At 38.9% G+C, this 14,900-nt stretch overlaps 1 protein-coding gene across 1 annotated transcript; it reads right to left on the minus strand.

Annotated features, from left to right (window-relative positions):
- Window positions 1-3,574: 3,574 nt before the first annotated feature.
- LOC140999760 (tumor necrosis factor receptor superfamily member 14-like) lies at window positions 3,575-14,608 on the minus strand. Its single transcript, XM_073470286.1, has 10 exons — window positions 14,545-14,608; window positions 12,181-12,315; window positions 11,059-11,152; window positions 10,602-10,727; window positions 8,728-8,883; window positions 6,328-6,415; window positions 6,059-6,240; window positions 5,920-5,951; window positions 5,732-5,785; window positions 3,575-5,603 (listed from the first exon to the last, which is right to left on the minus strand). The coding sequence occupies exons 2-9, from the start codon at window positions 12,217-12,219 to the stop codon at window positions 5,741-5,743; spliced, it is 762 nt and encodes a 253-aa protein (XP_073326387.1). The 5' UTR covers window positions 12,220-12,315; window positions 14,545-14,608; the 3' UTR covers window positions 3,575-5,603; window positions 5,732-5,740.
- Window positions 14,609-14,900: the final 292 nt, after the last annotated feature.

The raw sequence follows: 14,900 nt of genomic DNA on the forward strand, positions 1-14,900 counted from the left end.
GCCACTGCCAGGGACAAGGGCAGACTGCAGTGCATCTCGCTCTGCTGAGAAGGTGATCGGCTGCTATCTGCCAACCTGCACGCCTCCAGGACCCTGAGACATTAAGGTAAGATAGCTGCCGACCCCTCCCATCCCAGACACAAACTTTTTGAGACTCTCCCCTGGCAGGAGGCTGCGGTCCATCAGGACCAAAACCTCTCACCATAGGAACAGTTTCTTCCCATCTGCAACTTGCCTCATTAACAAGACCTGTGACCCCCCCTGACACTGACCCCCCTCCCTCCCCTTTCACTTACATTGATGTAAAGTTTTAGTCACCAGACACTTTTATTTTGCACATTGCAATATACTGTACATCTCTACTGTGACCTTGCACAATCCATGTCAAACGTTTTGCACTGCTTTTGCACTCTTGCATCTATTTAAAATAACTGACTAAATGACTGGATTCCCTTATATGACACTGTCGGCGATTTTCCATAACTACCTCCTAATAGTTAGTATCAGGTTATTTTATTTATTCTTGTGACTTGCGTGTGCAAAAAGTGTCTCGTCCTTCGACGCCGCTGACTGAGGTGGCCAAGCCTATCATCCGTTCACGACCACAGCAATTATTTATATTTAGGCTTAAACTGTGTCAGTGTAGCAAAATTCATCATAAAAGATGACTTGAAACCATGTTCACACCAGCTCTATCACAACACTCACTAGCACAAGCAATTTCAAATTGAGAGTCTATTAACTTCATGTGTATTTAACCATCATCTTACAAACTTCTTTTTCATACAACAAATACAGACTTGGGTCCGTGGGGACACCAAGAATAAACTACTATAAGACACAACCATCATAGGAAAATGTTACCTTGTGTCTTCCCATAATATTAGTTATTTGCACTTGTATTATGGGAAGTACATTGTACTTAAAAGCTATTTATCATGTTTTCATTTTGGTATATTTTAGTTTTGAGTAATTTCAAGGAAACATTATTTGTGTTAATTTACGTGGTGAACCAGCTGAGGTCGTTATGAGCCCATATAAAATCATTTAAATAAACCAGCAGGGTTCATGTGATGCTCAGGTCACACTGGCATGTGACATTTGAAGTAAACAATTGCTGCCTTCCTTTCTGTATTTGGGAAGTAAACGCCTTTTTCAAGTAGATTTTCCAGCAGGTGTTATTCATTGCTGCATGAACAGTAAGCAGATTTTGTGTTTGTCTGTAGGTTTTTCTGTTTGTTTTTGTAGCAAAGACAATGTAGGCAGTATAGGCAAATGCTAGGTGTGCCATCCATCCATAGTGGCGCCACAAATGAGGGAAGAAAGAAAAACATCAAAACTATTAACTTTTACAACTTTTTTACTAATACTATTTTAATGGTGTTATTTCTCAAACATGGCTAAAAAAGCCCACAACAGCATAACTACATAACCTATTAAATAGGCCCAGTATTTTCTATTCTCTATTAAGTTAACAGGAAAGAGACGGATGTAATGTGAGACACCTGCTGATGTGATAGACTGATACGCTCATAAGACGGTAAAGGGTCATTAAAATCAGTTAAAAAACAGTCAATCAAATGAGTTGTTAAAAACAGTTACGGGGATGAGAGAAGTCATTCATAAATAGGTCAGCTAAAAATGTAGAAAAGTACTTTCATAAGTCATAATTTCAAATGAATGAGAATAAGGTTAAAATTGTTAAATAGGTTGAAACATGTAAGTCCTGTGAAAAGGTAAAAACAGGTGAAAACCAGGTTAAAACCTTAGAAAGGTTATAAATAAACCTATCTGTGATCTGCCTGTTGAGCCTTATGAGAGGTGACGCTTGTGATTGATTAGTCACGCCTGCAGAGACCGGAAGGGGGAGCTCTCGGCCACGATGCTTCCATGGATCTATAATAAGACCTGGATATGGCGCCGCCTCTCAGCAGACACGCCGATTTTTCCCAGTGGCCACTCGTGATATTGCAACAAAAAATCCCATGGGGCCCAGAAAGCATTTTTCCCATAGGCCGTAATAGTAAAAGAGAAGCCTGTAAAACTGTTCTCAGGACACCTCCAGCTGTAACCACTGTTAATTGCTAATCTTTGTATTCCATATTTTTAAGTCATGGACTTTTAAACCGTCAAAAAGTTTTCTAAAGGCCAGAAAAGCCCCCCCAAAGTCTCATTTTCTCATTTTAATAATAGATCCATGGATGCTTCATCCTATAAGAAGCTGCAGGAGCAGCTCTTACCTCCTGAACTTTATGTTTGTTTCATTGTTTTCTGTGTATTTAATGAACATGCTGACCTAATTTTGAGTGGTTTAGTAACATTTTTATGATGTTTTGATTCCTAAAAAACAGCTAGTTTAACTCCGTCCTCTCGGTGGGCGGCACGGAGCAGAAGTATGATATATATGATATTATGTGCACTTTGATTATGGTTAGCAGGAAGGAACACAGAGTATAATGCTGCAAATGTGTTTGTGTGTAGTTAATTACTAATGTGTTAATGAGTTCATTTCTAAAGCAACTGGAAACAAGGAATATAACAAATATAGAGACAATAGTGTTTGACATATTTTGTTATTCCCATTACAATTGAGTTGGATAAGTCAAATGTATCCATATCTACAGACTGCGTCTACTTAGCTGTTTGTATTTGGTTTGACCTGTTAAAAACAGGGTGAGAAATGCAAATATATTTACCTGTTGGTTTACCTGTTTAAGGACGGAAGAAAATCAGAGTGAAACATGGACTTGCAGAAAATATGTATTTACATCTCTTAAGATAAGCATGTAATCTTTCACATGTAAAAATAAAATGGAACTTTTGTACCTTCTGTTAACACTTTTGTAATAATTTCCTTCTGTGAAGCTGCTAGAGAGGAAGCACTGTGTCTGAGCATCTTTATTGATATTTCCTTTTCAGGGTGTAACACTGACACCTCCACCTTAATACCTGTCAGCGATGCAGCAGCGAGTGCTCCTGTCCCCGTCACCTCAGACAAGCCCAGTGATGCAGCATCAGCTTCTACTGTCCCCTCCGTGTCAGCACAGCTGGGCTCAAACTCATTAAAACCTACCTGAGATCTTCTACAGGTCAAGAACATCTCAGTGGACTCTCCATCATTAAGTAAATCATGTGGTCTCTCAGCAGATGTCTACATTATGCATATTGCACTGAGGTTTCTGTAATATAGTTATTTGTGCAATAGTCGTATTTATATTATATTTGTAAATCTGCACTGATTTTTTATATAATATTTTTGTGCAATACCTCATTTATATTGTATTTTTATTTTGTTTTATGCCATTGTTTCTTTACTACTGTTTTATTTCTAGAATAAAGAAACTCAACATAAAGTAATGTGGTTTCTGTGTGAGTATATGAACATGACTCCTGTGTGATGGTAACTGTCTAAGATACAAGGGGCACCAGCTAATATCTTAGAGAGGGCACCAAGTTACTCAGGGCCTTCTCTGAGGAGGACAGCCCAGCCTGCTCATATACTGACAGAGGGAGTGGGACCAAACCACAGCGGTACAGATGAGTGTTCACTTTATAGAGAGAGGAAGTCAGTCTCTTCCGGTTTGCTCCATCAGACTTTATTTCAGAAACACCCTGTATGGTAGTGAATGGAGAAAGACTAATCATTTTTCGATCCTGTCATGAAGCACACATATGACATATTGTCAATTTTAAGTCGCAGTCTGTCATGAAACTAATGGCATATAAGACTGAAAAAACATAATCATACAGACTACACAGCCAACAGTCGTGTTGGTGATGTCATCACGTTGAACAGTCACCAAACTCCGTCACTTAAACCTTGTAGAGCTGCTCCTGTATATCAGCAGCTCACTGAAGTGACCAACTGCCCCTTCACAGAACTGCAGTTGTCAATATGACCAGATTTATTGTGATTTTCATCTTTTTTACCACATTTTCTGTGCTGAGTTGAACAAATGCAGTTGAGTGACATCCCACCACTCCACAGCTGGCAGGCTGCACTTTACTGCTCAGCAGTATGTCAGTGTGTCAGGATGTTTGTCTTAAGCAGCAGTCAGCACCACTTTCACTTCCACCTCATCATACATCAATAACCACAATATTATTCTGTACTTACAGATGCACTGTGGAGTTTTGGGGAAGACATTTGAATCAGAAGAGAGAGATCTTATTTTTTATACCTAAACAATCTAAATGAACAAACTCTTAGTTTTCATGACTAAATAAAGTGAATAGACTGACCTTACAGTGATAGTTCAGGTCTTTTGATGTGGAGGTTGTATGAGGCAGATATGATGCAGCACCGACAGGGAACAACAGCATTGTACACCTAAAGCGCCCAAAATGTTCAAAATATAGCGAACACTGAAACGAATATTTTTTTAGGTGGCTAAAATACATCTTGCTGTCGCTGCTGTTCAGCAGTACAAAGCTCTGCTTCCCTGTCAGTGTTACACACTGCTTCTCCACACAGGGAGAGCTGAAAGTCATCTACTGCAGGTGACACACTGACGAGGATAAGTACCTCATACAAGCCCACATCAAAACACCTGAACTGTCACTCTAAGCTTTAAGGTTTATTCAGTTATGGAAAAGATGAATAATTCTGAGTTTGTATTATTACCTCAATAATATTATAAGTATTGAAATTCTGAGTTTGAATTTCTTCTCCAAAACTACAAAGTGCCCCTTTAGTTGAAATACAGGCTATCAGGCATGAAGGACTGGCTGAGTGTCTGAGGTGAGTCCTGAGCACATTTACTGGAGGTTTGATATTCTCATCTCTTAAAACAATCCGACCAGAAATGGTGCCAGTCTTGTAAAAACTGTCCAATAATTACTACTAAATTCATCTTTGTTTGCTTTGAGCAAAACAAAAAACAATGTGATAATTTTTTTCATTTTGACCAACTCCACTGAAAACAATACAATGACAATATTTCATATTTATAATAAATAATCTCCTCTATCAACACGTTTTGGAATGCTAAAAAAAACCAAACACCTGTGTGGAACATTGCACAGGTAAACAGGTTCATAAGAGGTCATAGTATTTTGATTGGGCGTGAAAGGATCATCCTCAAAAGGATCCGTCATTCATGAGAAAGGATAAGAGACAGAGATTTGTCCCATCATGTTGAAGTTCATGACACAGCATCCGTCCTCTGTTCCAGTGACTTGTTCTTATTTATGACAGATCCATTTCAGTTTCAGTCTGTCTGGTGTTCAGATTCAACCTTGAGCTCTGTGTGATCTTAATGAAGATCAGTATATACACTACTTAGTCTTTCATTTGCTCCAAGTTGTATTTCCAGGGCTCTCTGTGTGGTTAGAGGAAGAATAATCTTCATCTGTCATCATACAAAGTACAACATGGTGAAACTAGTACTCTGCTTTAAGACGTCCCAAGGGAGCTGCAGTAGTCTGTGTACCTGCTCCAACAGCAGATCTTAGCCAGAAGCTTGGTCAATGCAAACTTCACACTGTCGTCTGTCCTGACAGCAGGTAGTTACACAGTGTTACAGTTCAGCTGGGACTAATTTAATTTCTGTCCTCTCCTGTCCCTGCATCCTTCATCTGCACATTTATGTAACTGTCTCATCCTGTGGAGAAAAATATATTTAGTTTAAACAGACACGTTGTAGCCTACATTTATAAAGTCATCATATAATGTAGCTCAGTCACACCTCAGTGCTCAGTCAATGAACATTTCAATGCACTGCTGTCTCACCTGCTGGTGTTACTGTTGGCAATCTTGTAATCTCCCTGTTTCTTCCAAATCGTCCTTTTTTTGTGAAATATTGCTCGATTAGTGACATTATTTTATTATTTAGAAGACAAATCATTCCTACTTACTACTGTACAGTGCATACAGTGAAATAGACTTAATGATAACAGTTAAGAGGGTTTAAAACATACCGGTTTTCCATTCTCTGAATTTCTTCTTTTTTCTGTAACAAAACATTAACAAACACCATAATTAACAACATTGTGATGTGACAGAATATTATTATTCTTCAAAAACATGATAGCTTTATTGTCCAAATCAAAATCATACCTGTGTTTAGACATCCTTTCTTTATGAGAAGGATCATTACAAGTGCAAGTGCTGCTACAATGTTCATAGAAATCACTACACTGACGACCACAACTGCTGTCGATCCTGATGTTTGTTCTCCACATTCAGCATCAGTTGAAACAGTTCCTGGTTTTATCAACTGAAGATTTAATGATTCACATCTGGAATGAAAGAGGGACATTTTGAAGGACACTATGAATTTACTGCAGTTGTAAGACCTTAGGTGTCTGCTGTGAAGCTTCACTTACTGTGTGTGTGACAGACACATTGGAAATGTTCCATCTGAATATTTTCCTTCACTGCAGTCAGAGCACTCAGTGTCTCTTTGTGCTGTTCCTGTACAAATACAAATGATATCTGTTGAAACTAACATAGATATATTATGAAAGGATCAAGGTTTAAAATGACATCAGTACATTTCAACAGACCTGTCTGATTTCCTCTCAGTGGACTTAAACAACTATTTGATTGTTGAGATTTTGGAAGCAGACACAAGATATTTATTTTGTCTTGTATTTACAAGTTTTTATCCCTGACTTTCCTGCAGAGGTCACCGGGGAAATGATTATGGGCGAAAACCAGTCAGTATCTGGTGTGACCACCATTTGCCTCACGCAGTGCAACACATCTCCTTCGCATAGAGTTGATCAGGTTGTTGATTGTGGCCTGTGGGATGTTGGTCCACTCCTCTTCAATGGCTGTGCGAAGTTGCCGGATATTGGCAGGAACTGGAACACACTGTCGTATACGCCGATCCAGAGCATCCCAAACATGCTCAGTGGGTGACGTGTCCGGTGAGTATGCTGGCCATGCAAGAACTGGGATGTTTTCAGCTTCCAGGAATTGTGTACAGATCCTTGCGACATGGGGCCGTGCATCATCATGCTGCAACATGAGGTGATGGTCGTGCATGAATGGCACAACAATGGGCCTCAGGATCTCGTCACGGTATCTCTGTGCATTCACAATGCCATCAATAAAATGCACCTGTGTTCGTTGTCCATAACATACGCCTGCCCATACCATAACCCCACCGCCACCATAGGCCACAACGTTGACATCAGCAAACCGCTCACCCACACGTCTGCCATCTGCCCTGAACAGTGAAAACCGGGATTCATCCGTGAAGAGAACACCTCTCCAACGTGCCAGACGCCATCAAATGTGAGCATTTGCCCACTCAAGTCGGTTACAACGACGAACTGCAGTCAGGTCGAGACCCCGATGAGGACGACGAGCATGCAGATGAGCTTCCCTGAGACGGTTTCTGACAGTTTGTGCAGAAATTCTTTGGTTATGCAAACCGATTGTTGCAGCAGCTGTCCGGGTGGCTGGTCTCAGACGATCTTGGAGGTGAACATGCTGGATGTGGAGGTCCTGGGCTGGTGTGGTTACACGTGGTCTGCGGTTGTGAGGCCGGTTGGATGTACTGCCAAATTGTCTGAAACGCCTTTGGAGACGGCTTATGGTAGAGAAATGAACATTCAATTCACGGGCAACAGCTCTGGTGGGCAAATGGTGGTCACACCAGATACTGACTGGTTTTCTGACCCCCCCAGTAAAGCAAAACTGCACATTTCAGAGTGGCCTTTTATTGTGGCCAGCCTAAGGCACACCTGTGCAATATTCATGCATCGTGATATGCCACACCTGTGAGGTGGGATGGATTATCTCGGCAAAGGAGAAGTGCTCACTAACACAGATTTAGACAGATTTGTGAACAATATTTGACAGAAATAGTTATATTGTGTATATAGAAAATGTTTTAGATCTTTGAGTTCAGCTCATGAAAAATGGGAGCAAAAACAAAAGTGTTGCATTTATATTTTTGTTCAGTGTAATACCACCAGAGCCAGGAGATATGAACAAACATTTCAAAGTTTCAAATAAAGAAATGGAAGTTTTGGTATCTTCTCTCATTCCAAAAACTCTGAGCAATCTTGCCAGGCTGGACCACAATCTTGCTTACAAACTCAAGCAAGTACTGCGTTTTATATTACCGTCCCTACCCTGAAGTACACACACAATTTTACTTTCTAAACAAAATGCCTTGACCAACTGAAATGATGTTGTTACAACGCAATTGAGTGAGGTAGTTAAATAAGCCAAGAGTGGCAAGATTTATTTATTTGACATTCAACTATCACATCAGTGGACACTGGAGATGTTCATCAGTCAACATCGCTGTCAGAAAACTGAAACAAAGCTGTGGGCTGGATCCCTGCCCTTTGGCCCCTGAAGTTAGGCCGTTTCACCTCTGGGTAGACCGATTAAAATAAGTTAACCGTCCCTATCGTGATAATAACTCAGATGATAACCCAGTCACACACTTAAGCCTCACTATTGGTCCACTAAGTTGAAGTTTATCAGCAGTTAACATCATACAGTAGAAATGCAGCTAACTTGGTTAAGCTGATTTAATACAGGCAGAGCTGCTCAGGCCTGTGGGACCTGACCAATCAGAGCAGACTGGGCTTTTCAGGAGGGGGCCTTAAAGAGACAGAAGGTAATATGCAGACAGAGGGTGAACAGAGGTCCTTTTGCACATTGAAGCATGTAAACCTATTCAAGTAGACCTTACTATTAAAATTTTTATCCTGAAAATGAGCTTAATATGTCTCGTATAAAGTCAGCACAAGAAAACCAACCGTTGTGACGGATGTATTGTCCTGGTTTACAGCCTGTGTGTTTCTGTGCTGCCATACAGCCGTTCTCTGCAGGGTCCAGACAGAAGAATCCCTCCAGTGGTTCACAAACTGTGTCTGACGATGGAGTACATGACGTCTTTATTTTCACACCAGAACCTGCAACACACATAGAGGTTACTTGTGGAGAAGCAAAACTATTATTCAGTTTAATCTACTAGAGACTAAATCTTTAAGTCAGAATGAGTGGGATTGGTCAGTCATGGTCTGTAAATACAATATTCAAATCTGGATGGATGTATGGATGCATAAACACCACCCAGTGAGATTTTGATTTCATTGTGGCAGGAAAAGGGAGAGGTGGAGGTTGTTCTGCCAAGAAAGGTCAGTTCTATTATCACTTCAAGTCCCAGTAATTCAAACTTGTTTACTGCTGTTTAAAAATGAGGAAAATACAGAGCTGACCAACGTTAATAATATTAAGAGCTAATAACTTGAGTGCAAAAATATACACTGCTGCTCAAAAGTTTGGAATCACAAAGAATTTGATGTTTTCCATTAAAACTCACAGTAATTCACCAAATGAGTTGCTAAATGAATAGAAAATATAGTCAAGACAGTGACAAGGTTAGAAATGATGATTTTTACTTCACTTTGCTTTGGTTAAAGAATCCTTCTCTTGACATTCACCTGTGGAAATTCTAGCTGTCAGTTTGTTGAGGTAATCTGGAGAAGTGTCACTCCCTGCTTCCTGAAGTACCTCCCACTTGTTAGATTGGCTTGATGGGCACTTCTTATGTAATATACAGTAAATAGAGTTGAGATCTGGTGACTATGCTGGCCACTTCATTATAGACAGAATACCAGCTGACTGCACTTTTACTGAACTGACAGCCAATATGCTGTATTTTTATTTGCACTATGAGTGAGGATGAATAAGGAAACGTGTGTGTTAGTGTTGTTGAAATAACATTGTCAGGCAGAAAACACAATACAGAAAAGAGAGGTATATTTGCATATTGGCAAATAATTCTGCTGAGTGAAGCTGCACTGAACAGAAGAATTGCACCTTTCATTCTTTCTCATGTCTCTACAGGAATCTTCTCTGTTTATAGGTTTTCAGTCTGACCCTGTAACATATGACAGCTTTAGTTTCTAGACAATTTCTCACATGGAAAAGCCTTTCTCAGAATATAGACTGACAAGTTTCAAAACAAAGTTATTTTTTCTGGCCATTTTGAGACTATAATGGAAGCCTCAGATGTTGATGCTCCAGATACCCAACTAGCCAAAGGAAGGCCAATTTGATTGCTTCTTCAAACTGTTTCCAGTTTCTTTTTAATGATTAATAAGCCTTTTAACACAAAAAAGTTGGATTAACTAACATAATGTGATGTTGGACCAAAAGAATGATGGCTGCTGAGGATGGTTCTCTGTACACCTGAGTAAACAGTCCATTAGTCAGCCATGTCGAATTAAAATAGTCACTTGCCACATTAATAATATCTAGACTGTATTTATCAATTTAATGTTATTTTAAGTGAATGAAATTGTGCTTTTTTTAACGGTAATGTAGAACTTTTTATCATAATTAATGTCTTGTGGCTTAACTATGTGAAACGAGCCTGTTGTGACACAAAACACGTCTCACAATATTTCATGATACATAAAGTTTTCATCAGTATTGAATCAGTAAGTTGCAGTTATCTCATAATGAATGTGTGCATCTTCAAAACTTCAACACATCTTCAACAGTTTCTCAGTTCTTACACAGTATTAACAGTGGGGCTTGCAGTAATAAGTCTAATTACAGCTTTTAAATCAAGGCATAGTCTTCAGTTTCTACTAATAGTTAGGAAATATTAACAGGAATCTACCTGCATCGCAGTCTGTACAGGGAAAACACTGTTTTAATCCTGTCGGCTGATTCATGAAGGTCCCCTCAGTGCAGGGCACACAGGAAGTACTCCGGTGCTCGTTGCAGTCTGTTTTAACTCGATAACCTGTTGAAAAGAAAAACGTTTTATTTTCATGTCATAAATTGTTTCTATTAAATGGAAAGATACAATCTTAAGAGTACGTTGCATGTTTTCAGCTCGGTGAAGTGACAATTTATTAGTGTCATTCTTATTCCTACTTTACCACCAGATGATGCCAAATTTCAAAAAATCTTTAAAAAATATATGAAGTTCAGCTTGTTCTTGTTGCGTTAAAACACCAGTGATCTGCACACAAGTGGTTTATTCAGCATTGTTGGCACCTGGCAGTATAACAAAAGACTCCATATGTAACCACCAAAGTGAAACATCTCTTCAATATTCAATTGAATCTTACCAACAGGACACTTAGGACAGCATCTATTCCCTGTCTGATACTCTGCCCGATGACATGTAAGGGTCTGTCCTCTGGAGAGATTCATCACAAGTATCTGTGAAGAAGAACGGACGATCAAAGTAGAAAAACAAGAGTTCCAGCATGAAACCACATGTGAGTCAATGAGGTCACATTCATGTCATTTGACAGCAGGGTTATGAGGGTTACTTTAAAAATGTATTCTGATACAGTTACTGATTACCTGTTAAACAATGTAATCAGTAATGTAAGTATCACAATATGAAAGTAATGTAACTTGATTACTTGATTTACTTTTGGATTACCTCAGTACCACACATATACATATAAAGACTAAAGAAAAGAAATATCAATAAGATGACTTTTATATTTAATCTTCATAACGAGTGTGTTTTCTGTTAAAAATACTCACTTCACTACAGACCAGAGTGATGTTGTGTGAGACTGGTGAAGTGTTTGTCATGATGTGTGTGCATGTGCATGGTTACAGACCAGTATATCATTCTTTATTCAAAATTGCAATCATGTTAGTAATCCCCCTCTTACCTGAATGTATCAGTAATGTCATTACTATTTTTTTTTCTGTAACCTTTATGGAATAAAGTTACTGTTTTTTTTGTATCCTGATTATGTAATCCTGTTACATGTACTCCATTACTCCCTAGGCCTGTTTGACTAAGGTCACTGTGTGGCCTGGCACAAGTTAAATCTCAGCAACATTCCTGTGACGTGGCCTGTGTCTGTTAAGGTGGAGGTTCACCAGTGTTTACTACATATGGTATATATAAAAAAGTAAACAAACTTTCCACCTAGTTCACACCTTCACACCAGTAGCCTGCCATATTTAAAAACAGCTCCATCTTGACTTTGCCCCACCTACTCTCTTCTTATTCAGAAGTTAAAGGCAGGGCAGCTGTTTTCATACAGTAGAACTGATGAAGCCTCTCTGATGAACACAAAGCACTTCTGCATTTTCTTTTCTTGACACTAAAATGTTTGTAGATGTGTGTGAGGGACAGAGAATAGAAACAAGGTGTACAAAAAGAAGGAAATGTTGGCGAGGAGGAGCAAATAAAAGCTTTGTGTAATAACAAATTACTTTACCAGTAATAGTGACGGTGATAGTGCAGGTTTTCTTTTCATTTTATACAGCTGGATCACAGTTTTTATAGGCTGAAGATGTCATCTCACTGAGTTTTATGATGAAGAGAGATATAAAATCCAAAAGGAGGACACCATCTGAAAAATAAAAGAAAACAGAATCCATGCAGAGATTAAACTAACTGCCAAGCAAACAGTTTATTTTGAGCTTTCTGCAGTGACCAGACATCTTAAATGTCACATAAATAAAAAAACCTGGCTAACCTGATTTTAAGGTAGAAACTGTCCACACATGAACAGGTAATTTGAAGCTGCTTGAGTGATTGTTTTTAAAAGGTGCATCTTGTAAGATCTGGACATAATTTTAGTTTAAAACACTCAAAAAATGACACAAACACAAAGATGTAGAAGGCTTTAGAAAAAACAGTCAGAACACTACACTGTTCACACTGTATATATCTGATTCTGATCACATCACTGTTCACACTGTATATATCTGATTCTGATCACATCACTGTTCACACTGTATATATCTGATTCGGATCACATCACTGTTCACACTGTATATATCTGATTCTGATCACATCACTGTTCACACTGTATATATCTGATTCTGATCACATCACTGTTCACACTGTATATATCTGATTCTGATCACATCACTGTTCACACTGTATATATCTGATTCTGATCACATCACTGTTCACACTGTACAATAAACACATGTTCTGATAAAAACAATGTGTCTGGACTCACTGGACTTTGACCAGTTTTCAACATGTTATCTCTGGTGACCACAGACGCTTTTTAACGTCTTCTCAACTGAAAATAGTTCACTGAGTAACTATTAGTCAGTGAGTGAGGATTCGGAGCCACCATGTGACTACTATCTAACAGTGCTGGGTAACATTACTTTTAAAAGGTAACTCATTACGTTACAAGATTACTGCCATTAAAAAGTAACTTGTTAAGTGACTGCGTTCTCTACTGAGAAAAGTAACGTGAGTTACCAAAAAGTACAGTAAAACTCTTTTGTGACTCACGCTTGTGTGTTATATTGTCCAGACGGCGTGTTGCCAGCTGTACATGTACCTTTGAATGTACTGACTCTACCGTCATTGTGTAGCCTTCTTAACGGCCCACAGTCGGTAAGTCCCAGCCTGATAATAGGAATGACAGATGTACTATAACATTTACAGCTCTGAGTTTGTATCAATCTGACAGTGACCTGTGCAGAGGCATACAGTACTAGGCCCAACTGTGACAGTGAAAACAATACAACGCGGGCTCTGATAGCCTGTTACATGATGTTTAAAAATAAAACTAATGAACCCGCAAACTATGAGTGCTGACATAGAGATGATAGAAGTACAAATATAATGAAAGTTGCCTTGGCTTTTTTTTTTTCAAAACACACAAGTTATTACTGTTAACGCATTACAAAAGCAACATGTTACAGTAATATATTTCTTTTAGCAGTAATAGAGTAATTTAACGTGCTACTAATGATACTTCAGTAACATATCACAGTTATGTCACGTAACGTGTTGCAATCCATGTTACTGACTGAAGTGAAGTGTTTGTTGTTTTTTTAAGAATCCATCCACACCAACACGACCATATTAATATAGGCTCTGAGTGTTTAATACAGCCGAGCAGATCAGTTCTTTGTTAACTGTCATGTCATTATAGGCTACATTATAGAAGGTACAGGTCTGTTGTCTTTCATATGACTGAGCCTACAATTCAAAATCTTTATTCCTATCATCTCATAATATATCAGACTGTGATCCTTAGTCTGCCTGCTGATCACTGAGTCCAAGGACATTCCTTTATTTAGAAAGATCTCGGCTATCTAAGTGTTCTATAGAGGTTATCTGGGCTTTTTGTTGAAAGTAACTAAGGAGTAGTGAAATAAGTAATAAATTACTCTACGCAGACAGTAATATTGTAACATAATACATTACTTTAAAATGAAGGTAACCAGTAATATGTAATACATTTCATTTTGAAAGTAACTTGCCCAACACTGCACTGCAAACTATATAAGTGCATTCTTTTCAAACACAGACTCACTCAGCCAATGTCCTGCTCTCTACTTTACTCTGTTTCAAAGTAGTGATTGTAACGCAGGAGAAGAGAGAAGTCTCCTCAGACAGCTGGTTCCTCTTGGGGGGTAAGGACGAGACTTCCAAGGCTAAGAAGTCTCTCCATAATGGATTACTTGAATTACAGAACTAATGCGTTGCGTTACTCGTTACAAGAAAAAAACGGATTACTTTTTTGCAAGTTACCCCAACACTGCTATCTAATTATATCCGCCTGCATTTATTCTTTCCTTTACTTTTATATTATATATATACTGACCTCGATGTTCTCACCGTCTCACCGGGTCAAACTTCATTGTTCGTCTTCATTTCTAACCTCCTGTACCTTCATGGAGCCAGACAGACGTCACAGTCACACAGAAAGAGCAGCTCCGATCAGCAGCAACACTTATAATAAACTATATACATGTAATACACGAGCCATAACGACACACACTTCAACAGTGTGACAATGTGTTAGCATCTTTAAAGAAAAGAAATAAGATACAGAACATACCGTGTGACGAACAAGACTGCGCACTTTGTGTCCGTGAAGCGAAGGAGGACGTTTTAACCTTTCAAAATAAAGGTCTGTGGTGGAGCATGAATTGCACTGAAGAGGCTGTAAAACTCTAA

This window comes from Pagrus major, chromosome 7 (genome assembly GCF_040436345.1).
Source record: "Pagrus major chromosome 7, Pma_NU_1.0".
Taxonomy (NCBI): domain Eukaryota; kingdom Metazoa; phylum Chordata; class Actinopteri; order Spariformes; family Sparidae; genus Pagrus; species Pagrus major.

Excerpts from the sequence above, each read along its gene's own strand:
- LOC140999760 (XM_073470286.1), bottom strand. The coding sequence starts at position 12,219 with ATGAAAAGAAAACCTGCACTATCACCGTCACTATTACTG. Across the intron at positions 8,884-10,601 it reads CTGTACAGACTGCGATGCAG|GTTCTGGTGTGAAAATAAAG; the intron begins GTAGATTCCTGT and ends TGTGTGTTGCAG. Across the intron at positions 6,416-8,727 it reads ACAATACATCCGTCACAACG|GAACAGCACAAAGAGACACT; the intron begins GTTGGTTTTCTT and ends GTATTTGTACAG.